The 26391-nt window shown below is 44.5% G+C and overlaps 3 protein-coding genes across 6 annotated transcripts; all 3 read right to left on the bottom strand.

The window, feature by feature from the left end:
• Positions 1 to 1365: 1365 nt before the first annotated feature.
• LOC125516333 lies at positions 1366 to 2592 on the bottom strand. The gene has a single exon (XM_048681809.1). The coding sequence runs from the start codon at positions 2590 to 2592 to the stop codon at positions 1366 to 1368; it is 1227 nt and encodes a 408-aa protein (XP_048537766.1).
• Positions 2593 to 16047: 13455 nt separating this feature from the next.
• LOC125512099 (WAT1-related protein At3g30340-like) lies at positions 16048 to 19097 on the bottom strand. Of its 3 annotated transcripts, none has more exons than XM_048677167.1 (5): positions 18923 to 19097; positions 17929 to 18095; positions 17260 to 17851; positions 16822 to 16973; positions 16048 to 16608 (listed from the first exon to the last, which is right to left on the bottom strand). In XM_048677167.1, exons 1-5 carry the CDS (start codon positions 18929 to 18931, stop codon positions 16476 to 16478), a joined length of 1053 nt encoding a protein of 350 aa, XP_048533124.1. In that variant the 5' UTR covers positions 18932 to 19097; the 3' UTR covers positions 16048 to 16475. The 3 variants fall into 3 exon arrangements, with proteins under 3 accessions (XP_048533124.1, XP_048533125.1, XP_048533123.1); XM_048677168.1 differs by lacking the exon at positions 18923 to 19097 and adding an exon at positions 18411 to 18861; XM_048677166.1 differs by lacking the exon at positions 18923 to 19097 and having other exon boundaries at positions 17929 to 18861.
• On the bottom strand, positions 18877 to 24816 carry LOC125512101 (WAT1-related protein At3g30340-like). 2 transcript variants are annotated; one of them, XM_048677169.1, is made up of 9 exons: positions 23868 to 24816; positions 23254 to 23333; positions 22168 to 22243; positions 21224 to 21410; positions 20860 to 20922; positions 20599 to 20715; positions 20121 to 20526; positions 19593 to 19744; positions 18877 to 19142 (listed from the first exon to the last, which is right to left on the bottom strand). In XM_048677169.1, the coding sequence occupies exons 4-9, from the start codon at positions 21403 to 21405 to the stop codon at positions 19010 to 19012; spliced, it is 1053 nt and encodes a 350-aa protein (XP_048533126.1). In that variant the 5' UTR covers positions 21406 to 21410; positions 22168 to 22243; positions 23254 to 23333; positions 23868 to 24816; the 3' UTR covers positions 18877 to 19009. The 2 variants fall into 2 exon arrangements, with proteins under 2 accessions (XP_048533126.1, XP_048533127.1); XM_048677170.1 differs by lacking the exons at positions 22168 to 22243; positions 23254 to 23333; positions 23868 to 24816 and having other exon boundaries at positions 21224 to 22123.
• Between the last annotated feature and the right edge of the window lie 1575 nt (positions 24817 to 26391).

Here is a 26391-nt window from a genome sequence, read left to right as displayed (position 1 = left end):
TAGATGGGACCGCGAAGTCCTCCCGCCATGCTGCAAAATGTCGGTTCCCAACGCCGCCGCCGCCCGGAGACCGCTGCCGCCCAAAAGGGCCTAGATCTAGGCCTAGCGAGCACCGCCAGCCGAGCTCCCACACCACCGTGTCACTTCCCAGCCAACGGCCTCGCCCCGCAACTAAGGCACCCGAGGCCCACTGGAACCACCCTGCTGAGCCAGACCGTCACCGGCTGAGCCACACCGCCACCAGAAGGAGCCCATCGCCCCTACCGTGTGCCTGAGGAAAGACCAACCTGCCACCGCTGCCATCGCGCAGGCAAGGCCTCGGCAGACCATGGATGCGGGGATGGCAGGGGAGGAGGATGGGGAGGGGGGCCGGAGGAGAAGGATGTTCAACCAATACAAAATGGTGAGAAAATTCTCAAGCAACCAGGTCAAAAGAAAAATAAAATGACATTTGAGCAGGAGACACAAGTGCTGCTTACCCAACACTGACCATGAAAACAGGAGACGCCACACCTAACAAGAGGCACCCAAGACTAATGAACATCAATGGAACCGCGCCGCCTTGAGAAACCACCGGACACCTAGTATCGAACACACTAAGCCATCTCTAGAGGTGGAAGACTCACCGTGAGACTAACCGTCGCCTCGAGCCGTGGATCGCTGCTCCTCCTAGGAGATAGCAAGAAATGAGAAAGGATACCACAGGGACACATGTAGAAGATAGAAGATCACCGAGATCACCCCACGTCGGAGTCGAGAGCGCTACATGATAGGATAAGGTATGCCCAAAGTTGCTGGTCAGCTACAATAGAACCGGGGCTCCATGTTGTCGTCCTCGAGAGGTTTATGACGCCAAGCGCCACCGTCGTCGAGCAAAAGAAGAAGGACTCAGAACCGCCGCCAGCACCACGACCATGTTGCATCCACTAGAGTTCATCAATGAAATGAGCTGCCTCTTGTTCATAGTTTCCTTTTTCTATGCTGAGGTGGAGACAACACTTCTTCCACTACCACCATCTCCTTGCAGCCGCTGTTAGTGCAGTCTTCAGTAAAGGACCGGCATTGCACACCACTATTTCAGATATAAATTTTTGATTAACTTCTCCAACAATTAATCGTTTAAAAACATTTAATAGTTGATATATCACTTTCAAGAGCCAGTTAAGAACACAAAACCAGTCTTTAGACAGCATATGCACTTTATTAGTAAAAAAAGAAAACTAGCAAAACCATAGAGCAACCATTATGCGAATGGGGCAAATAAAAGTACTTAAATAAAATCATTTTTCTTAGCACATGCATCCAAAGTTGTCGAACAAACACAATGTAAAGTCGAGATTGGAAAGGGAAATGAAAACGAATGAATCAAAAAGTACTACTGAATGTTGGAACCCAATCCGCCAAATTCATCTCATAGCCGATATTCTCGTCAATGTACGGGATATCGCGATCCCAGAACCACCTCACAATCTTCATAGACCGCAGGTCAAGCCAGAAAAAACCCCAGTATGAATTGATGAGCACGGTGCCGCTCCGCTCACCAAACCACAGTACATTAAGGCCCCGTCCCGTCCACGGCGGCCTGCTTCCGCCCGCCTTGTCGATGAACCGCAACATTGCCTGCGTCTCAATCACCACCTGTGGTCGTTCTTGCCACTTGGCCGTTTGCTTCGACTGCGCCCAAGCAAATATCTTGTCGCCATCCGTGGTGAGCACAATGGGGCTCCCGCCCGCCACCGGCGTCGCCAAGAGTCGGTGGTGTGACCAGTCCCGGGGGAAGCATTCAGGGAGCTTCGTCGCTGACACGTGTGTTGTTTTGTCAAGGAGCTTGAGGACATAGGCCCCGGTGTTGGTCCTGCACAACCAGTGCATAGCACCACCGACGATTAGGGTCCTGCCGAGGCCTCCTTCCAAGCGGCTGCCCTGCAGGTTGTGAGCCCGGATCTCGGTGTAGTGGCCCCACGTGCCGCGCTCCGACGAGAAAGTTTGGAGCTGCAGGTTGCGGCGGTGCTGTGACACGTCTAGATATGCCATGACCACTTGAAAATGCCAGCCAACGGCGATGGCACCATCATCGTTATCGCCCCCGACGACCAAGACATAACTTATCTCCCTAGCCGGCACGCTGCTCACACTCACAGGGAAGGCAGGTTCAGGTGGCAGGGTCTGGCTGGTGGCAGTGACCTGGTTGCAAACGCGGAGCTCTCCGTCAACGAGGAGGAGGACGAGTCCATCGCGCGACGCGAGGGGGACGCTGCTGATGGTGGTGGCCCTGTGCATTGTGGTGTCGTCCGCAGCGGCGGTGTCCACCAGGAACAACTCCTTCTTCCGATGGTGCCCGCGGATCAGATGGCCGCGCAGGAGGGGGAGCACGAAGCGGTCGCCATGCCGGAGGCGGAGGCGGCCACGGAGGCGGATGTACTCCTTGACGCGGCAACGCATGTCGACACACGTCGCGGCGCAGCGCACAAGGGTGGCCGGGTCGCTGCGTGCCGCGATGTCCACCAGCACGTCCAACGGCAGCGAGGCTGTGGTCTGCCTCCGCCCTCTTGCAGTTGCAGTTGCAGGTTGCGTCCGCGATCTGGCGGCCATTGTCGATGGTGGCTCTACGAGGGAGTTGAGTCCGGCGTCAAAAAGTTCCGATCCGTCCCGATCGAGGTTGTAAAATTTGCCTACGAGACGAGAAGTAAATATAGCCCTGTCGTTCCGTCTCTCCGTCTTATTTGTTTTCCAGTCCGATGCCAATGAAGCTGCTGCTTGTGCTTGCAATGTTAGATGGGCTTTCTTGTGTAAAGTCCTGCTACTTATATACCAATCAGTTTTTGTCCGGCTGCACGTACGCCGACACGATTTTTGTTTCGTTCGTGTCAAGGTCAAACACGACTACAAACTTTACTCTCTCCACCGCTACGTACGGTGGCCGGAGAGAAAGGAATCGTAACTAGTATTAAACCCTAGTTAGGTCTGCTACTTTCTGCGACAGTGGAGATTAGCTAGAGGAGATCGACAGATGATGGATCCTGATGAGATTAGCACAGGGTACGTACCAGACTACCAGTCAGCTTAATTTTCAGCCGTTTGCTATGTTGGGTATTTTGCCAGCCAGATTTGTTGGAAACATCAGCCAATTTATTGGATTCTTTTCGTGGGTGTAGTTGTTGGAGAGATAATTACGTTCCCGACGCGCCTTGTGGGGGTAGCAAGAGGCGGCGAGATTCCGTGACGGCAGTGTCGGGTGCCATATCCAGGGTGCTCGGCGATGACAACCTCCTCGGCGAGATCCTCCTCCGCGTCGACTTTCTCACCACCCTCGTCCGTGCCGCCACGGTCTGCAGGCGATGGCTCCACCAAGCCACCGAGCCAGCCTTGCTCCGCCGCTTCCGCAAGCTCCACCCGCCGTGCCTCCTCGGTTTCTACTTAAGCAATAGTTTGGAGCAGACCCCATGCTTCGTGCCGATGCCGATGCAGCAGCCGTCGGAGCTCGCCGACGTCATCCACCGAGCGAGCTTCAAGTTCAACACCTCCAAGTACAACAGCATAGGGCTCTCCACCGTGGACTGCTGGGGCGGCAACGTCTTTGTTACCTTGCACAAGTACGACACTGGGAGCCCCTGTGACTAAGAGTTATCTAGATGCTGCCAAGAAAGCCAACTATGAAGGTTGTGGTAACAGTTTGCTGGCTCAGTTTGAAGCAGTGAAGGGCAACTCCAATGACATTGGCCCCAATCCCTTAACTACAGCCTCAGTTATCACTACTCTCTCTTGTCCTGCTCCCAGACCTCAGCCCACTAGGACTGACCAAGGAAGATGGGGCCATGTTGTTGCCACTAGGATGAGCAACAGGATTATAAGAGATGGCAAGAATACTATAGCTAAAGCCCAAGAAATTAAGCAAGTTCAGAACCTGGAGGTAACCAGAGGTAAAACTACTGTTAGTTCCAATAATTCCTTTGCTTGCCTTGATAATGAGCTTCTTCTGTATAATGCTGATTTATCTGGCTTAAAACTTGGGAATGATCCTATTAGCTGCTTCAATAATATTGAGTATATTAAGCAAAAAGAGCTTGAAAGGTTGTCTAATTTTCAAAAAGACAACCCTGACTTATTTCCCCCTCCTGACACTGATGTCAATGGAGTTAATTACTGCAATACTAAGAGTGACACTGAGACAAACCCTTTCCCCCACACTGGAAATAACTCAGAAGTGGAGGAGGGTGAGATTCCTTGGATGGAAGTATCCCATCAAAGGTCCAAAAAGTGTCATGGTAGGAGTAGATCTTCTAAAAATATTTACTAATGATTGGTGCTTTCTGGAACATTAGAGGCCTCAATGGCCCCTCTAAAAACACCAGAGTTCAAGAGCTTGTAAAAGCTTGTTGCCCAGATTTCATTTGTTTATCTGAAACCAAGAAAGCTGATTTTACCATTCCACAACTAGAAGCTATTGATACTAGAAGTGGATTTGTGTGGAATTGGCTCCCTGCTGTTGGTACTGCAGGAGGTATTTTAGTTGGAGTTAAAGAAGATAAGTTTGACATTTTAAATTGTGATATTCGCACTTTCTGCATCTCCTGTATTTTAAAGTGCAAGTACAATGACACAAAATGGAGATTGATCTTTGTGTATGGTTCAGCATATGATGAGTTTAAACTTGATTTCATTAATGAACTTAACAGTGTCCTTACTGAGTGGTCTGGTCCCACCTTAGTTGGAGGGGATTTTAATTTAGTCAGGAATACCAGTGAGAAGAATACTGGCTCCATTAATCAACACTGGGCTGACCTGTTCAATGATTGGATCAACAAGTTTGGCCTCATTGAAATTAAAAATGCTGGTAGAAGGTATACTTGGGCTAATAACCAAGACAACCTTATCATGGCCACTCTAGATAGGGTTTTTATTTCTGTTGATTGGGAGGGCCTTATTCCTGGGGCTTCCATTAAAGCTCTCCCCAGATTGGGCAGTGACCACACACCCCTGGTGCTGAACACTTCCACTGGACCTCCCTCTTTCCCTACTAAGTTTTTTAGGTTTGAAAAATGGTGGCTAGAAATTCCTGGCTTTGATGAGGTTATTCACAAAGCCTGGAATACTAAATGCAATTCCACCAAGGCCATTGATATTTGGCAGTTTAAAATCAAAACCACCAGGAAAGCTGCTAAAGGATGGTGTGCTAATTATGAAGCAAACCAGAATAGGACTAAGCAAGCTATGGTGGCTGAGTATAATTGCTTAGATGTTTTAGCTAAGTCTCAACCTTTATCCCCTAACTCTAAAAAAAGAATGAAAACCATTGCAGGTGATCTAAATGAAATATGGAGGAAAGAGGAGATCAAGGCTAGACAGAGATCCAGGGAGAAGGAGATACTGGAGGGAAAGCTAAACACTGGATACTTCAGAGCAGTAGCCAATCAAAAAAGGAGAAGGAAACAGATTGATGTACTAGAAACTCCCTCAGGACCTGTGGAAGACACTAAAGGTATTTTGCAGATAGCTGTTGATTATTATAAAAAGTTGTTTGGTTTTGTTCCTACTATTGATATTGATCTCAAAGATGATTTTTGGGATCAGGATAGTTTACTTTCTACAGAGCATTTTAATTTACTGGAAAAGCCTTTCTCTGAGGAAATCAAGGCTGCTCTATTTGGCTCTTATGCTAAAGGAGCTCCAGGCCCTGATGGCTTTCCATTTCTTTTTTACCAGAAATATTGGGATTTAATTAAGCATGATATTTTTGCTGTTTTTAGAGATTGGGAGGCTGGTAATCTAGATCTATATAGACTCAACTTCTCCCTTTTGACCTTGGTCCCCAAAGAACCTAATGCAGTTAAGCTAGATAGGTTTAGGCCTCTAGCCATGATCAATTGCAGTTTTAAAATCTTTGCTAGATGTGCTACAAACAGGTTTGGCCCTGTTTGCAATGTTCTTATTTCTCCTAATCAGACTACTTTCCTCAAAGGGAGATTTATTCTGGAAAGCATTGTAGCTGCTCATGAGGTGGTACATGTAGTGGCCTCCAATAAAATGTCTGGTTTCTGTTTTAAATTAGATTATGAAAAAGCTTATGATATGATTAGTAGAGAGTTTCTCTTGAAAATGCTGAGGCAGAGAGGCTTTGGTCCTATTTGGATGTATAAGCTGGAATCTTTGCTCTGCAATGGATCTGTGGGTGTCAGAATTAATGACACCAACAGTGACTATTTTGTAGCTGGCAAGGGAGCTAGACAAGGTGATCCTGTCTCTCCTCTATTGTTTAACTTAGTGGCTGATGTGTTTACTAGGATTTTGATTAAAGCTACAAAGGCAAACTTAATTGCTGGTGTTTTCCCCCTTCTAATCCTGCTGGTGTCATTAGCATGCAATATGCTGATGACACTTTGCTTTTCTTAGATAATAATCTTGACCATGCCAAAAACCTCAAATGGCTTTTGTCCTGCTTTGAGCAGATCTCTGGCATGAGAATCAATTTTCATAAGTGTGACCTGGTCCCTATCAATATAGATAGAGATGAGGCTCTTATTTTTGCTCAAACCTTGGGGTGCAAATTAAGTGCTTTCCCTATTAAGTACTTAGGGGCCCCTTTGCATTTTAGTAAAATTAGGAAGGAAGATCTCCAACCCACTATTGATAAGATTATCAAGAAAGCTGCTGGGTGGAGGGGGAGACTTCTTTCTTTTGGCAAAAGACTTATTTTAGTCCAAGCCTGCTTAGCTAGTATTCCTTCTTACCTCATGGGTTTCATTAAATTTCCTAAGTGGGCCATTAAACTCATAAATTCCCAACTAGCTCATTGCTTTTGGGATGATTATGAGGGTCACCACAAATATCACCTGACTGCCTGGAAGTCTATTACCATGAGAAAAGAATTTGGGGGTTTTGGGATTACTGACATTGGGGGCATGAATTTGGCTTTATTAGCCTCTTGGGTCAGCAGATATTATAACTCAGAGGGTAAAATCTGGAAAAATATGTTGATTCCAAATATAAACCTCAAAGTAATCTATTTGCTTGCCCAAATACTGGAGCATCTCCTTTTTGGAAAGGGGTGCTCTGGGCAGCTCAAGCTGCCAAAGTTGGCTTTTCTTGGAAAATTGGTAATGGCAAAAGGATCAGATTCTGGGAGGACCATTGGTTTGGAAATGCCACCTTGGCTACCCAGTATTGGGACCTATATGTTCTTGCTAATGAGCATAATGCCACCATTGATAAAATTTGGGATGGTACTAACCTTAAAATTACTTTCCGGAGATGTTTCACTCAGGAGCTTATGTCTCTGTGGTTCGAGCTCTTGGAAATAGCCAGTTCTATTCATCTCACTATAGAGGATGACTCCCCTGTCTGGAATATGAATTCCAAAGGGGTATACTCTGTTAAATCCTTTTATAAGTTCATAAATTTCAGAGATGTGTTGCCTAGTAGTTCCCCTGCCATTTGGAAGATCAAAATTCCTCCTAGAATTCAGATCTTTCTCTGGCTCTTGACTAATAACAAGTTGTTAACCAGAGATAATTTGTCCAAAAGGCAGGAGGTAGGCGATTTCACCTGTGTTTTTTGCACTGAACAAGAAACTTGTTCTCATTTATTTAGTACCTGTGTCGTTGCTACTGAATTCTGGAAAGCCTTATGTATCCTAACTGGGATTGATGAAGACATCAATATAATGTCCATCTCCCAGTACTGGATCAGAGGAGATAGCTTTGTTGTAACTAATATTGTCCATGCAGCTGGACTTTGGGCTATCTGGAAAACTCGCAATGACATGGTTTTCAATAATGTTGTTTGGTTTGGATTACAGGCTATCTGGCGAAAAACTGTGTCAAATCTGTCTACATGGGAGTGCCTGTCCTCAGGGTGTGCCAGGGACAGGGTGGTGTGGGCTGCGAAAGAACTGGAGATGAAAGCGAGAAGCCCACCTCTGCTAATGTGGCCAGATCCTGGATGAGGCGTGGAGATACATTTTGAAGCCATTTCCTCTGAAGGCTGTTGCTGTCTCTTAGAGGGATCGCTCGGTGTTTCTCTTGTCGCTGTCTAGGCTATGGCGTTTTGTCCGAGCGTTCTTTATTTTCTGTTTTAGTTCAAACTTTTAGTCTGGTAGCTTTTTCTGCTTCCTCTGCAGCAGCCATCCTGCTGTCCGCCGTTTGCCTAAATTGTAAGACGATCCTGTAACTGTTGTTTCGTTTCTTCAAGAAATGGAACAGGGGCGCGGCCCTTTTCCTCTAAATTTTTTTTTGCAGTGCATAGGCCATTATTTTGCGTCCAGAGCAGCATGACCATCTTCCCACCACTCCCATGCCACCAACTCCGGCGTGGCCGCAGCTTCGTTGCTGAACTCGTCTTTAGAGAAAAAAGCGACAACTTCTCCTACTTATGGATGGAGTCTACCCACGAGAAAGCCACGGTGCGCGTACACATGTTACAAGATGGTGTGTGGTGCATGCATACCTCGGGCACGACAGAGGTCCATGGTATACCACGGAACACGAAACTTGTGTTGGTCGACAATAAAGTATATACGTGTTCCGGAAGCTACGTTCTTGCCTTTGATTTGAAGACCGCAAATTTCTCAAAAATTCAGTACCCATTAGGGGTGGGATTTCATGAGATGATCATGTTGTCATGGGCTGATGGTGGTGATGATGATGATGATTCTGGTGTATATCTCATTCATGCTGAGGAGCTTCAACTTGACATCTGGCTCCACAAGGGGCATAATTGGCTGCTGGTGGACACCATTTATTTGCATGAGATGTATGCCGATTCGAGGATGCTACATCACAACCTTGCGTTCGCGCATAACACTGATGTGAAGATAATCCAAGTTGGAGCCAACGCTGAGTTTGTGTTCTTGCAGATGGGAAAATTCGTACTATACATGGATATTAAGGCCAGGACGTTGCACAAAGCATATGAGATGACGACGAAAGAGCAAGACATTGGGCATTATATTCATCCTTTTAGAATGATCTGGCCACCCACATTCCCTGCGCTCAAGGATGATCCGACAAGGTTTGACTTTTGTCCTCCGGATGATATGTTTTTTACTATCATTTGTTTCTGTGTGGTCATAATAGAAGTTGTTTAGGTGAGTTACCATAGAGGATAAATATTCTTGTACCAGTTATGTGGGCCTTAACAGACAATACTCGGAAAGCAGATTTTGAACATATGATTCAAGCTATAGGCCTTCCATGATTTGTAGACATGGGGTCATATAAGAACATAAATAAATGGGGAACAGCACAATAGAAAAGAAGAAAAGAAAATTTAGTTTCATAGTGATGCTCGTAATAGAATGAATTTTGCGAGCGCTGCTCCTGCAGATTTCAATTATGAATCACAATAGTCACACCGGCATCCGTGTGGGCTAGTCACAATAGATCGTGCCATGCTCAATTATCTCCATGCTGACGTTCGCTCTGTTTTGCATGCAACAGATACACCGTGTGAAGATCGCAAAGATCATGAGACGTGTTTCTTTTCCCATAAAAGGTTTTGGAGTCAATGACAAGTTGATTGGGCAACAGTTTTAGATGCTAATGCTATACGTGTGTAACTGGATCAGGTGCTCCACTTGCGATTGCAAAGATCATGAGACGTGTTTCCTAGAAAAGGTTTTATGTTTGCAAAGACCTGTGTTGCAACTCAGCTGGTCCACTGCCTGGCATCTATTTATGTTAATACTCTGTTCAACAATGTGCAGTTTTTCTTAAAACACGGTACAATCGAAGTCACTCACATATACTCACCCCTATGAATGAAGGCAACCCTACCCCTATGAGCACCTTCAAGAAACTGACCCGACACATCATCTTGAGATTAGCGAAGTAGCCATAGACGCCTTCATCATAGTCGACTTCTCCTCCCACTGAACACACATCATCGGAAATCATGAAATAAATTCAGAAAAATGCGAGCACCAATATCAAGTCTAGAACTTGAACTCTCATGGGCTAGGGATACTATTGTCCCAATCTAAGGTCACGATATTTCTACATACAACAAAAGAAACAGGAAAATACACTTTCGTTATGATAATTACGTCAGCAGCACCCAAATTGCTTTGCTCAGCGGCCTTTGTCATTGTATGATATGTACATCAGAATATATTTCTTGCTCATTTATTTATTTCTTGTCATTCTTATGACAGAATACGTTTTTAAATTTCTTTTCACAGAATAAAATAACACGAATAAAGTCTTAATAACTTTGTTGTCTCCATCAACCAAATCATATATTCTAAGACTACAGAGAGTTTCAAAATCGCAAAATGGCAAATCATACTCTCTCTGCGCATTTACTGTGTCATATTTGGTAATTTGGACAGGAGAGAACAAGTACCAGCATATATATAGCTAGCTCCATTCAGTATATATATATAGCTAGCTCCATCCAGTAGGAAAATGACAAGAAATAAATAAATATTACAGTTTTGCTAAAGCACATTTAGATGTGCCCTAAGTATTGCACATCTAAGTCCCATGTCCTTGATTTTACACGGAGATTTGTGCAAACATTTTCTTTTCTCTTTTTTCTTTTCCTTCCTAGTTTGATTGAGTTGTTAGAGTTTGAGTAGTAGTTGTAATCTCAACTATCTCTTTCTTCCTCTCCCGATTCTATTCCTTCTTGTAATCAAACAGGATTCCTAATCCTTCTCTTGTACCTCAGGGCAAGGTGTTTTGCCAACATATAAATAAACAGTCGCGGCTCTCCTCCAGGAGAGTAGGAACGCTTCCATCAAATCTAATATGGTATCAGAGCCAAGAGGTCTTGAGTTTAAGACCCTGCCAATGCAGTATTAAATAAAAACGATTCTGCGGCCTACATTGATCACACGTCTAAGGACTAAAATAGCCTAGACGTGAGGGGGAGTGTTGAAATATATTGCCCACCTCCCTCCATTAGTTCGGACTTTTGGATGAGTTGGCTGGAGCATGAATTGATATGGTATACAGAGCCTAGTCTCTTCCCACGTCTATCGATCCCCTCGAAACAGAAACCCAAAAACACCCAGCTATCGTTAGAAACCCAATCGCCATGGCCGGTTCCAGCGTCGTCGCCCTCAACCTCGGAGCTCCGCCAACAGAGAACTCACGAAGGGAAATTTCCTTCTCTGGAAAGCGCAGGTAATGCCGACGCTGCGAGGCGCACAAGTAACCGGCCTCCTCGACGGCTCAGATGCCGCACCGCCAAGAACGGTGGAGGTCGCGAAGGCAGAAAAGACCACGGCCATTGAGCCAAATCCTCTATATGGACCGTGGCTGGCGAAAGATCAACAGATTCTGAGCTACCTGTCGAACTCGCTCACCCCTGAAATCCTAGTGCAGTTCATTGGTAAGGAGAGTACTCATGATCTATGGATTGCTCTTACCACATAGTTTGCTGCGCAGTCCCAATCTAGGATAACAAACCTAAGAATTGCCATCTCCAACACCAAGAAGGGCAATATGTCAAGCAACTCCTTCATTGCCAAGATGAAGAGTCTCGGAGATGAGCTTGCAACCGCCGGTCGTCCAGTGACCGATGGCGAGATGGTCGACTATATCCTTGCCGGTCTTGATTGGGACTACGATCCCATAGTTGTAGCAGTCGGCGCAATCAAGAACTCAATCACCGTTGATGATCTTTTCTCACAGATCTCAGCCTTCGACCAGAGGATGGAGATGTTGGGCGACGGGCCTTCATGCTATCGTTCATCGGCAAACGCCATATACAGAGGCCATGGACAGTACCGCAATAGAGGAAGTCGCGGGCGAGGGAACAGAGGGCGCGGCCATGGAAATCGTGCCCCTTCTTCTTCTGCTCGCGGCGGTGGAGGCGGCAACTATCATCAACGTCAGCAACAACCTCCACAACAACAGTAGCAACAACATGAAGGGGACTATCTAGAGTGCCAGATTTGCTATATGTTTCATCCCGGAGGTGCAAGGGCCTGCTGGCATCAGTATGATGATGACCATGAAGAGAAGAAGAAGAAGGCCAACCTCGTCACTAACTCATACGGGATTGATACAAATTGGTACGCAGATTCCGGAGTTACCGAGCACATAACAGGAGAACTCGACAAATTGACAATGCGAGAAAGCTACCACAGAGGTGACCAAATTCACACAACAAGTGGATCGGGTATGGAAATTTCTCATATTGGTAACTCAATTGTTAAAACCCCCAAGAAAAATTTGCATCTTAATAATGTCTTACACATCCCTCATGCATCAAAAAATCTTGTCCCAGTTCATTGATTTACTCTTGATAACCAAGTTCTCATAATATTCTATCCTTATTCTTTTGTGGTTAAGGACTTGGCAACGAGGAGAGTCATTCTTAGAGGAAAGTCCCAGGGAGGCCTCTACCCACTCATACATCCGTTTCGTCATCATGGTCCAATAAACAAGCATGGAGTGTTACCAAACCGTCTTCAGCAAAGTGGCATCGTCGCTTGGGTCATCCCTCTTCAACTATCGTTCAGCATGTTCTTAGTAGAAATAATCTTCCTTATGAGTCTAGTGTTGAGTCAGTTTGTGATGTGTGTCAACAAGCTAAGAGTCATCAGTTACCATATCCTATCTCTACTAGTGTATCTACTGCTCCTTTGCAACTTATTTTTTCAGATGTGTGGGGACCAGCCCCTACATCAGTTGGTAGATTCTCATACTATGTAAGCTTTATTGATGATTATAGTAAATTTACTTGGATTTATTTGCTAAAGAAAAGATCTAATGTATTCCAAGTCTTTTCCAATTTCCAAAATCTTGTTGAACGTCAGTTAAACTCCAAAATCCTTGCTATGCAAACGGATTGGGGTGGTGAGTATGAAAAACTCAATTCCTTTTTTTTAAAAAAAATTGGAATTTCACATCATGTCTGCTGTCCACATGCTCACCAACAAAATGGTTTTGCTGAACGAAAACACCGTCATGTTGTTGGAGTAGGACTTGCATTATTAGCCCATGCATCTATGCCTCTTAAATTTTGGGATGAAGCCTTTCTTACTGCCACATATCTTATCAATATTCGTCCTAGCAAAGTCATTAAATGAGAGAATCCTATCACACGCCTTTTTGGTATCACTCCCGATTACACATCTCTTCGTATTTTTGACTGTGCTTGTTGGCAAAATCTTAGACCCTATAATACATGCAAACTTGCGTTTCGTTCAAAAAATGTGTCTTTTTAGGATACAGTCCCATGCACAAAGGGGTTAAGTGTCTTGATGTCTCTACTGGTAGGGTTTATATCTCGAGAGATGTCATCTTTGATAAATCTGTTTTCCCTTCGAATAACTTCATCCAAATGCCGGTGCTCTCCTTCGAAAATAAATATTGCTTCTACCAGATTTTGATCAAGGGGGCGATAACAATTGTGCTAACCAAACTGATGAAAATACTCCTGCCTCTACTTCTGCTGTTATGCCTGTGCAGGTACCTGAAGAAAATTTGGTTCAACATGATCAAAATCATGAAAATCAGGCGTTATTTCATGTGAATAGGGAAGAAGAGTCTGGCGCAGTCAACGAGGTTGATTCGGCGGCACCTGCTACACCCGTGCGCCTAGCGCCTCGGATCGCTCGCGCGGATCCGCCTCAGATTGGTCGCCCAATGGCAGCAGCGGTCGGGCCGACCAGGTGACAGCGACGGGCCCGATAGCGATCGAGCGCGGCCATTCCGCGGGCGGTACCTGGTCCACGTGCGTGCAGACAATGATGGGACCGACAGCAACCGAGCGCATGCAACCAATGGGCGCCTCTGCGCGCATGCATCCGACAGCAACCGCGGGATCTTCTGCGGACAGGAATATTGCAGCCCAGGATAGCCTCATCTCAGGATCCACCACACCAATGACTACAGGATCTTCTACGTCCACTCGGTCTGCACATGTGGAAGGCTCATCTGGATCTTTTTGTGGATAGTCAGATTGTGCCGTTTTCTGTGCAACCGCAACAACAACTTGCCACTACTTCAAGGGTTATGACCCGTTTACAAAAATGTATTAGAAATCCGAAAATAAGAAAGGATGGCACTATACCAGGAAAATTAAGTGATGTGCTTGGAGATCCTAAGTGGGAAAAGGCTATGGATGAAGAATATGGTGCTCTCATGAAGAATAAAACATGGCATTTGGTGCCCAGCCAAAGAGGTAAAAATATCATTGATTGCAAGTGGGTTTATAGAATTAAGAGAAAAGCAGATGGCTCCGTTGATAGGTACAAGGCACGTCTAGTTGCAAAAGGATTTAAGCAACGTTATGGTATTGATTATGAGGATACTTTTAGTCCTGTTGTGAAAGCTGCTACCATAAGACTTGTGCTAGCCATTGCTGTTTCCAGAGGATGGAGTCTTAGACAGCTAGACGTTCAGAATGCGTTTTTGCATGGTGTTCTGGAAGAGAAGGTCTATATGAGGCAACCACCAGGGTATGAAAATCAGCAAGCACCACACTATGTTTGCAAACTTGACAAAGCTCTTTATGGTCTGAAACAATCTCCTAGAGCATGGTTCTCAAGGCTGAGCTTACAATTGAAGCATCTTGGTTTTGTTGCATCCAAGGCTGACACGTCTCTCTTCATTTATAGCAAAGCAAATACTGTCATGTTTGTGCTAATTTATGTTGATGATATCATAGTTGCAAGCTCCTCACAAAATGCCACTAATGCTTTCTTGCATGATTTGAGTTCAGAATTTGCCTTGAAGGATCTCGGTGATTTACACTTCTTACTGGGCATTGAACTTAAGAAAGTTCAAGATGGCATAATGTTGAGTCAAGAAAAATATGCTACTGAACTTCTAAATCGTATGGGAATGAAGGATTGCAAGCCTTCACCCACTCCATTGTCTTCTTCAGAACAACTTTCAGCACATGAAGGAGAACCACTTAAGGAAGAGGAAAGCACAAAATATAGAAGCATTGTTGGAGATCTACAATACTTGACTTTAACAAGACCAGACATATCATTTGCTGTAAACAAGGTTTGTCAATACCTGCATACTCCTACTTCTACTCATTGGTCAGCTGTCAAGAGGATTGTACGATACATTAAGCACACTGTGAGCTTGGGACTTCAATTCAGACGTTCCAGTTATTCACTTGTTAGTGCTTTCTCTGATGCTGACTGGGCAGGATGTATCGATGACAGAAAGTCAACTGGAGGATATGCGGTATTTTTTGGTTCAAACCTTGTTTCTTGGAGTGCTAGAAAACAAGCTACAGTGTCAAGGTCAAGTACAGAGGATGAGTACAAATCATTAGCAAATGCCATTGTTGAAATCATTTGGGTGGAATCATTGCTTGATGAATTGGGAATTAAGCAATGTCGTGTTTCATGTTTATGGTGTGATAATTTGGGAGCCACCTATCTCTCTGCTAATCCAGTTTTTCATGGAAGGACTAAACATATTGAAATTGATTTTGATTTTGTGTGAGAAAGAGTGGCAGAGAAGAAGTTGGACATAAGGTTCATTCCATCCAAGGATCAAGTGGCAGATGGGTTCACTAAAGCCTTGCCGGTTAAGCTCTTTGAAGAGTTCAAGAGAAATCTCAACATAGGATAGTTTAGATTAAGGGAGGGTGTTAGAGTTTGAGTAGTAGTTGTAATCTCAACTATCTCTTTCTTCCTCTCCCGATTCTTTTCCTTCTTGTAATCAAACATGATTCCTAATCCTTCTCTTGTACCTCCCGTGTTTTGCCAACATATAAATAAACAGCCGCGGCTCTCCTCCAGGAGAATAGGAACGCTTCAATCAAATCTAATATGAGCCACTTAGATGTGCAATAACTAGGACACATCTAGATGTGCCTTAGACAAACCCTAAATATTATTATATGTTCCACTACTACAATCCAAGGACACAATATGTCCATATACATAAGAGGAAAAAGTGTACTTTGACTGTGATGGCTAGTTAGCTACGTCAGCCGCACCAGAATTGCATAGCTCAGCCTCAACCCGCCAGCACAAGCACAATATGCTATTTACCTACGGTAGAATATGTTTCTTATTCATTTTTTATTTATAAGAAAGAATATATTCTTATTGCTCTTGTAGAAGAAATATAACGGTACATAAAGTAGTTATTACTTTGCTGTCTTTGCCAAGAAATCATAGGCAAAACAAGATCGCCGAGAATTTTTCGATGAAATGCAAACGAAATTGCAAGGCATCGGTACTAGGAAAAGAAAATGTCCAAAATTACAAAGTTCTTGAGAAGGAAGAAGTGCCATTCGACCCGTGATCGCATATAATTTTCCCATATGCAGCTACCAAAGAGCATTGGCAGCTGTATGCTAAATGAGATCTCTGCTCATTTACTAAATCCCACTATTTCAGTAGCTTGGACATATGTCAACAGTACCAGCTAGGAACAACCTTATATATAACATATATATAGGTAGCTGCATCCAGCAGTTAAGTAAAATGGGAAGAAAAACTACATATATGTGTTGCATTGCAGTAATAAAATCCAAGGGTGTAATCTCCAGTCTCACGGCTTGTCGTCAGCTGGTTCGTCGACTTGCTTGTCAGTGGTAGTGGTACAAGATACAGATGCTTCATCCCTCTTCTTTCCCCACAGCAAAAGATAGAGCCCCAGTATCATCAGTACAGATCCTAGCACGCTGTACATGCACGCCGATGTAACGATAATCAACACGCATAAATATGTATAAATTTTCATTACAACTCGATTGCGGAAACAATTAACTTTGTTTATCTCCAGCAGCAACAGCAATTCAGTTGGCAACAATGTATACATGAAACTTCGGCAATGACAATGATCATCACAAAAGGACAGGGAGGCATGAAACTGAGAAGAAGTATATATGTATTACCTTCCAAGGTAGATTTGTTCATGGAGGAAGAAGAAATCAATGATGGCTACCATAATCTGCATCATGGGGATGAAGGCTGCGGTGAAGACCGGGCCCTTCTTCTCCACGCACCACGTCATTATCAGGTACCCGGCTCCAGATCCGACTATCCCCTGCACATGTAATAATTTCATTGTATGATTAACAATATGTTAAGTACTTAATATCTATTATTATTTTCACCACCACGTACTTTGGGTTTCAGTTGTTCAAGTTGGTCAAAGTAGCTGGCGTGTATTGATTGCATATATAGACTAGTGTTAGCTGCAAGATAATTAAAGCAATGGCTTTTATAAGTAGTTGCCCCTTTTGGATAAGTGGCTCCTGTTTTCTTCTCTTTGTGAAGGTGGTACGTACAAGTCAAGGAGATGAAGAAGATGATGGTGATGTTTAACTTACTGCATACAAGACGGTAACGATCTCCAGCTTGCTGGTCAGCATCCAGAGCGACACGTGTCTCTCCATCGCCAAGGTGACCGCCCCGCCCTGCAGAGTGCTGATGAAGAACATGATGGCAGTATTGGAGTAGATGGCCGGGTACTTCTTGGTCAGCTTTGTCTGCAGTAGCAGCCAGAAGGAGAAGCACAGGCAGTTGAACAGCAACGCGATGGTGCCCAGCATCCAGCTCCTGTTGCCACTGCTGTCAGAGGGTGCTGCATGGTGAGCAGCTGGGCTAGGTGCAGAAGTGGCGGCCTGGTGCGTCAGCGGCACACCCTTGTAGAGACTCAGCAGCAGCAAGCCGGCCAGCGACGTGAGCGTTCCGGTGATCTTTGCGGCTCCCGCCATGCTCTTCAACTTGAGCGGCTCCATCCTCATCACGACGGCGATGAGGAAGGTGAGCACAGGAGAGAGGTTGATGAAGGTTATGGCGAAGGTGGCGGTGGTGTACTGCAGGCCATAGAAGAAGGTGTACTGCGAGAGCGCCGCGCCAAACACGGCGCTGAAGAAGAGGTACGCCAGGATCTCCAATGTGAGCTTGGGCCTCGTGTTCCTGCAGGAATGCCGTGGCGCTATGCAGTTTCAGTCACCCAGGGAATTAATGCAGATTGTATGTACAAGGATGCATACCGTTCTTTGAAAAAGGCTATTGGAGCAAGGAAGATGGTGGCGACCAGCTGCCGGAGGGTGACGAGGACCAGGCGGTTCAGCCCTTGCTCCAGAGCCTTCTTCACCAGCGCCGTCATCACAGCAGAGATGAGGTCGAAGGCCAGCATTCCCATCACCGGCTTCCACTCCTGCACCCACATTGTAAGATTGCCGCTACAAGATGACTGATACGCTCATTAACTGTCTGATGATTATATATAGCCCTGCAATGCTACTCACTGACCAAAAGTGGCGGCCGTCATTCATGCAAGGGGGGCAAAAAAGTAAATGTTAATATGCTATCAACATAATAAATTATTTCCTTTGCCTCTCTTGTGACAACTTACTCGTACTACTGAAGATTTTTAATAATAATCTATAAAATGGCATATCAGTAGACAGTAGGAATCAAATTGGTAGTGCAAACGTGAAAGTAAAATATATGTCCTGATTCAGCCCCTTACCTTTTCTGGTGCCCCGACCAAAATTACATAAGATGCCAAGAAAGTGGAGAAAGGACGGAAGCACTGAGACTGCAGAAACTCCTTTTTATGTATGTGGACTAGTCGCCTCACTTCCTAACATAAAGAAAACTTCCAAAAGAACCTAATACTTGCCATTAGTAAAAAAGGTGACCTGGTATATGTCAACCAGCAATGCTATCCTTGAGTCAGCAATACTATGACAAGATGCAGTGAATTGCTCAACTCAAACACCACTACTGACCATTCACCTTTGTGCTTGTTAGTGTGATTTTACTCCTGCGCAACTGTCATTTTCAATGACAAATTAGGGCTAGTTTTTGCATTCCAATGAAGGCGGTAAAACCCACCAACGAGTGTTTTCTGTAATCATTTGGTACACTGTTGAATACCAGGCAAGGAAGGCAACCTCACCAGGCACCACACTACCAGAAAGTAAAGTGCACAATGAGCACAAATATGACACTGACTTATTCAAAGTTGTAGCAACGTACATAGAGCATGGGCCAGGGCAGATAGATGGAACATTTATGGTCATTCTTGACATCCCCACTAACTACTAGGAATGCCCTTTCAATACTTCACAAATTTTCCTGTGTCTCCTTATCTTCTTCCAGTCCTTTCTCTGATAAAATGGCAGCTGACAATGCTTCCTTGCTCTTCCCCCAGAGCAGAAGATAGAGGCCTCCAATGACAAGAGCAGCACCTACCACACTTCAAGGACAAAAAGAGAAACAAAAGTGTGACTTTCTGTTGTTTTGCCGAAGTTCTATGTCTTAAAGCAAAGTTGTTGTTTGGCCGATAGTTCTGTACGCAACTTTGCAATATGTCAATTGTTAGTCCGTTGCTGAGAGTCGATGTTGATAGGTATTTTTACACTTGCAACATTTATGAAACATGTCAATTCTTAGTCCTTGTAGGTGATAAGTCATAGTACAAGTGTACAACGATATCTGGATCAGAATTTTATTTCAGAGATTTTTTCTATCTAATTAGGACGCATGATCTGTACTAGTCTACTAGACTTTGAGAAAGTAAATAGCTAACTTAACAAGCATGATATTTCACATGATGTGCTACTGAACAACTAAATAGAGTTTATACTTATTTTGCACATTTCTCTGTCATGCAGTTTCTCTCCTAAACTTTAGTAAAGGCCAATACCTTCCCACGTAAAGCTGTTCATGAAGGACGAGGAGATCAAGGACTCCAGCAATGATCTGAATGAGAGGCAAGAAGCCTGCAGTGAACACCGGCCCTCTCTTCTCGATGCACCAGGTCATCAGCACATATCCTATCCCCGATACTCCCACTCCCTGTAAAGCAAAAATGCAAAGTTTCAGTGTACTTACGCTGAACCTGAACCATTCTTTGTGTCGAAAATTCCTGTTCTAACTGAATTTACAATTTTTTGCCCCAGATCATGGCATGTGTCTAACTCGTGGGGCCATGTGTTCATAACTATCAGAGCCATGAAGAATTGTGAAGTCTCCTTACATTACCAAATCCAACCCCAAACATATAGGATAATATAAGCAAGACTGCTAGACTGTTAAACCATTTTGTCCAGACAAGTGGGATCAAATAGCTATACTCGAAAAAGAAAAGATTACTTGGTGGTCTTTTTATAGATAACAGAAGATTTTATTGATTCTTTACAGGTTGGTGGTATTTGAGCCATATCTTACGTACCGCGAAAAGAACGGTTGCAATCTGTATACTTCCTCGGAGCAGCCAAACTGAGAGGTGCCTTTGGGTGGTGACTGCCAGTGCCCCTGCTTGCAGTGAGCTGATCAAGGCCATGAATGCAGTGCTGGAGATGACTGCAGGGTACTTCTTGGTGAGCTTCCCTTGCAGCAGCATCCATAATGAGAACGTGATGCAGTTCAGCAGCAGCAACGCCGAGCCCAGCAACCATCTTCCCTTGCTGCCACTGTTGCCCGTTGTGCTATTTTCACCGTGTTCTTGGGTCGAAGATGCTGTGTGAGTCAGGGCAGCACCCTTGTACAGGCTCAGCAGTATCGCACCACTGACAGACGCTAGTGTTCCTGCGATCTTCGCCAGACCCGCCTTGCTCCTCACATCTACTGTTTCCGACCTGTGTAACTAGTTTCAGTCTGGATGAACAGTTTGTGACTTGAAGCAATATGTCAATTATTAAGAAACTGACCGAAGAGGGACGGCGATCAGGAAGGTGAAGATTGGGGTCATATTGGAGACAGTTGCAGCCAGTGTTGCAGTGGTGTAGCTCAAGCCCAAGAAGAACAGATACTGAGCGAATAGTGCCCTGTATACAGTTATACACACATTCAGACAAAAAAAAAGGAAAACACTATTAATTTACAGCACTCTTTTGAATTGTCTCCTCCATTGAACCTAGACAGAAGTACCATTACCCAATTAGGATTCTCCAAAAGAACAAAAACATTACCCAAGTAGAGCACTCATGAACAAGTAGGCAAAGATCTCCTTTGTGAATCTTGGTCTTGCATTCCTGAAATCAACTACAAATAATTAGGAGAAATTTTCAGCGGCAATTTTCTAGATACGGAAATATACAGTAGTATACAACAACAAAACATTTAGAAAACCAAGGAAGAGATACTTCTCAAGGTTCTGAAAACATCATACAGTGCAACATCAGCTTAGCAGGAGCTTTTCAGATAAACATGCAGAGGACAGGATCATGCATGTAGCAGTAGCAGCATATCATCAGCATGAGTTTCCAGGTGCTAAACATCATACAAAAACAATTCAGCAACTGAACTCTGAAGGCTAAGATCTTCTCCACAAACCTTTCTTTGAAGTAGGCAATCGGCGCCAGGAAAGCTGCGCCGACAAGCTGCCGAAGGGCGATAAGAACGACAGGGTTCAGGCCGTCATCGAGCGCTTTCTTCACCAGCACTGTCATCACCGCAAAGAGCGTGTCGAAGGCGATCATGGCCGCCACCGGCTTCAGCAGCTCAATCCACCCCATTGATTCTGCACAAACCAGAGAGGTATCTTGTCACTGGTCTTAGGTGGTGGGCTCTAACTATCCAGGCAGCAGACTTGATCCTATCTGTCCTGTAGTATACATAATATATACTACATGTGAGAGCATTATCAGGTGCATGTGGGACAATTCCTATGCATGTAGTGATGTGAGAGAGCATTATCAGGTGCCTTGTCACTAGCTTTATATGTGAGAGAGCAATGCTAATTCTACTACTAATGTTAATGCCAAGCATTGGTAACTGGAGCAGGCAGGGGGGATACATAAAGGCAAGGTGAGTGGAGGAATGGTACAAAGTGCATGCATGATTACTGGTTTAGATGGTGCCTGGAATAAACAAGGAATAGTTGAGGGCACTAGATGCTGGGTGCCTACATACAGGGTCACTGCACTGCAGTCAGATCACCTACTAGCTTTATGTGTGTGGCAGAGGAATCACTGTGGTCTGTGGATGAGGAACGGTGAGCAGAGTTGGCGTGTTGAGGAAGAACGTCACTACCAGTTTGTATGTTCCAAAATACATGGCATCAAGTCGAAGAGCTGCAGATTGCTAACTAGAACACAACTACCAAAAGGAGAAGACGTGTCGCAACGCAGGTAGATTAGACTCTGAACATACAGATAGGCCTTTTCGAACATAAGCATACAAGGGTTCTCAAAAGCAGGGCAGAGGAGCACCTAACATCCTAATCCAGTAGTACCCAACAAACTTATGACTGGCTCAAAACAAAAGTTCGCACATACTCTAAGATAGGCTGTGCGAGGAAAGTTCTCTGATCTAAAGACCTTCCCAATATCCCCTGTTCCTCACATGGCGTCCCTGTTTCAAGCAAAAGAGAACAAGGATCAGGATGGGCGTAATTGAGCACGAACAAGGGTCTGGATAGATTTTAAAAAGTGGTTTTACAAACGGAAGTCCAACGCAGGCAACACTATGCAGCACCCAAAAGCAAAAATAATAGAACAGTTCATGCAGAACATATATATATAATAAATGCCTTGATATCCCTCCAAACATACAAACTCGTCTTAGAGGGTCCCTCACCCAGGTACCTTACTTTTTGTCAGATTGGATTTGTTATACACTACTTGTCATATAAGAGGAAAATCTTCACTCACACATATCTGAATGAGAAAGCATTCATAACCACGAGCATACGAATCATGTGAGAGGCAGTATGCTGAAAAGGATGCATAACCATGAGCATACGATTCATGCGATAGGCGGCGTGCTTCAGCATACTGCCATGAAACATTGATTCCGTTATACAACAGCATTCTGAAAATACAAATGATTGACACTCTAAGGTATATTAGCTTAAGGGGCCCAGTTCAAAGGCCGATTCCCCCACCATGCTCCACAGCTTGCCGATCATACACTCATGCACAGGGGACACCCCTATTATGAATGTTTCTCGTCAAATAAAAAAATTCTATTGAAACAACACAAAACAAACATCATCCTAGCGATCGAAGAACAATTAGTTCTACAGGCACACCTTCACAATGTAACACTGACATTCTGTCAAGTTTTTTTTTGGCTACACATGATCGCAGTCAGTGACTCAAATGTCTGCGATCAGAGGCAAAAAACTAAACCTCCTAGATTTTCCAATTATTTGAGATTCACTTGGTGTATCATGTGCACATGAGAGGCTCAAGGAATACAACAAAGAAACATCTGGTATGTTACTCAAAGGTATGCTTTTTGGAAATGTAAAGAAATAAACAGTTCAGAAATTAATCATATTCATGCACTACATCATTTTATAAATTAAGTAACCAAGCAACAAAAAATACACACGGTAAAAACATAAATTTTCACCTCACCTGGTCAACCAACATAGCACATTAGCGGATCTCACGTGCTCAGAGTTTCAGATCCAACCACGTCCAACCAACTCCCCTGCCTACAAGCAAAATAAGGCAAATAAACCAATGAAAATTAAGGAACGTTGCAGTTTTTGTGACAAGGCCACTAAATGAAGCCAAATCTATTGCCAAGTGGAAGAAAGAATGGCAATAATCCTTTAACATAGTTCATAGAAAATGCATCCATCCATAATTATTCAGAAGATAATTCGTACCAGCTATGTCCAATAGGTCCAACAAAAACATTGTCACAAAAATAGCATTACTTAGTGCTATTCAAATTTAATGAACTTATGATATAAAAGTAAAAACAAGCACGGAAACATAGTTTAGCAATGACCAGGCAGCAATAAATATAGTTATATTTCTGTTCTAGACATAATTTAGCCTGGTAATAACATAAAGATTTACATTGGCAGTTTTCCAGAAGATCACCAGACTGATGAAAACCCAAACAACTCAAGTTATTCTTAAATATCTAGTAGGCCCTTAATCGCATAGACATTAATAGAGAAGCACATGCTGATAGTGTTTGGATGAATCTTGTTACGCACAAGGTACAGATGTACTACCTGCAGTATAGAAAATTCTGTAGGCATAATGGATGGCATTATCCCAGCCATTTCTTTCAGAAATTCTTCTGAACCGCATTGACTCAAGTAGGAGCACGAAGTCGCCAAAAAACGTAGCCAGAACAACCACATTTGACATCAGCATCAGCACACAGCACCGCGGCGTGTGCCATATCCACAAACCCTCCCCCTCGGAGTTGCGGATCCCCGGTGGAAAAGGCACGCGGTGCTGCCAGCCCGTGAGGGGATCCCAGACGACGACCTCACGCCCACACACATTGAGCATGCCGGCAAGGCCGTGGCGGTAGCCGAGGAATTGCCAGCGCCCATGAATGGTGCAGCTCCTGGGCACGGCGAAGCGCACCGGGGGGATGCGGTCGGGCTTCTTGTGCGGGAGAGGGACGAATTCGTGCCTCATGCCATACTCCCACCTTGTCATGAAGCCGAGGAGCGGGCGCCTCCGGTGGTGCCTGCGGTAGCGGCCAAGGAATGCCGCGCCAGCGCTTGCAGACGAGGGATGCGCGGGGGAAGGCGGAAGGCTTCGGAGGTCCTCCTCCTCCAGCGGGAGCGCCGGCCCGGCTGAGGAATGGCGGCGGCGGCGGCACATCTGAGCAAAATCTGGAGCTTTTTCTCTGTCTGACAGTAGCTAAGGCCGCGGGAATCCAGGCGCGGAACTGCTCCCAACACCAGCTCCTGGACGCGGCCTCCCCGGCGCGGCCACCGGCGCGGGCAGCGCCGAAGCGCTCCTGCGGGCGGCGGGATCGGCCCCGCGCGGGAGTTGGGGCAGAGGGCGGACGCGAGGCAGGCCGGGGGGAGGGGCAGAGGGAGCAGGCGCGTGGGGCGGTCGGAGGTCGGAGCGAACGACGGCCGGGCGCCGGCAGGGGCGAGGAGGGCGACCGCCGCCGGCGCCTACGGGCAGCGGGGGACGGGGAGGGGTTATCTTTTTCTTTTTTTTTCGTTTCCAATGTAAAGAATACTAATGCCACACAGGGGTAGAATGGTCTTTTCTGTTTGCGATTTGAGTGTCACTTTTTTTTCAGGTTTCCCAATGTGTTTCTCAAATTATTCTTCTTTCATATGCATGGCACTCAGCTATTTGTTTCCTACTATGGCACTTCCATCGATTTTGGATACTAACCGTGTTAAGTGAGACTTGGAAATACATTTTTGCCCTTGGTGCATTTGTGTGACCAAAACGTCATAGAAATATAAAATGCAGTGAGCTAGAGGGTTGAACAATAAAGTTTAGATAACCGAAGGGCTGAAATGGAAATTATGGAGACATTTTTGGGGATAAAAAGGAATGAAAGGACTAAAATGAAATGATAAAGATAAGATGAGGTTTCCTATCCACTCCCTCTTTGCGTCCTCGAAAAAAAAATCAAGTATTTCTGAAATTCTTTCAAACCTAAAGCTCCATCAGCGCACTTATCAAATTATAACTCAGCATGAGTAGTAGTACTCACATCAATCAATTGCAAGAACAAACAAAAATCAAATTGTACGAGTTGTAGTATCCTTCTTGACAGTGCCCGCAAGCATGCCCTCCGCAATAGCAGTTGCAATCGATACGAAAAGATCATAAATGAAACATAGCTGCTCTCCCTTCACCTATATGCCCCGCACCGCAAAAACCATGTTTGGCATGCTGGTGGACATTACAAAACATATTACAGCATGAGCAAAAGTTTTGAAAGGACAGAAACCCGTCATGTGTGTCCAAGACTACAAATGCATTTTGCCTGGTTGAAAATGTTTTTTTTTCTGACTCGGTGGTTTGAAGACACAAAAATAATTTCCAAATTAAAGGCACAAGACAAAGTTTCATAGAATATCATTAAGATGCGTGTTTTCATAAAGCATATCAAATCATTTGCTAGCTGAATAGCCCCGGTAGAGCGGGCTTGAGCAGTGAGATCTCCAAATAGTGTGTCTTTCTCATGCATGATTACCACAAAACTCCAACTCTGACACATTGGACTGTTTTCTGGAACTTATACTAACCACGGTTTGTCAAGTGTGGTCTTTGATTTTAGCCCATGCATGAGAAAGTTGAAATGCACCAAATGATTCAACCATTGTTTTTCTTAAGGAAAGATAAATTGTAGATATATACATACGGCAAGGTAAGATCTTTCGACAGTAAGTGTCTTTCTATATATTATTATCGACCCAGAAAACTCTTTGAGGTGCACATCAAGGGTAGTACCTAGAATAATTCAAATTGTGCACAGTTACACAAGTACAGGAACTTGATGAACATACAGACTAGCTCAATACTTTTCAAGAACACTACAATTCTTGTGTGCCTATTATAGCAGTGTTTGATTCCAAAATAAATAGTTTTGATGCACTACAAATCGGGATAAGCAACCGAACCCTCAATAGTAACAAAGTGGGTTACGTAATGCCATTCCTTTCGTTGCAGTAGTAACGAGGTTCTCGCTTTGATCGGATTGAAGCCAATGATCACCTGAACCGAAACAACAAGCCTCGATATATTTGTATTTTTATTTAATATTCC

The sequence above is a fragment of the Triticum urartu genome, chromosome 6 (genome assembly GCF_003073215.2).
Source record: "Triticum urartu cultivar G1812 chromosome 6, Tu2.1, whole genome shotgun sequence".
In the NCBI taxonomy this organism is placed as follows: domain Eukaryota; kingdom Viridiplantae; phylum Streptophyta; class Magnoliopsida; order Poales; family Poaceae; genus Triticum; species Triticum urartu.
The sequence above is the reverse complement of the archived record's forward strand: the minus strand, read 5'-3'. Positions and strand labels throughout refer to the sequence as shown.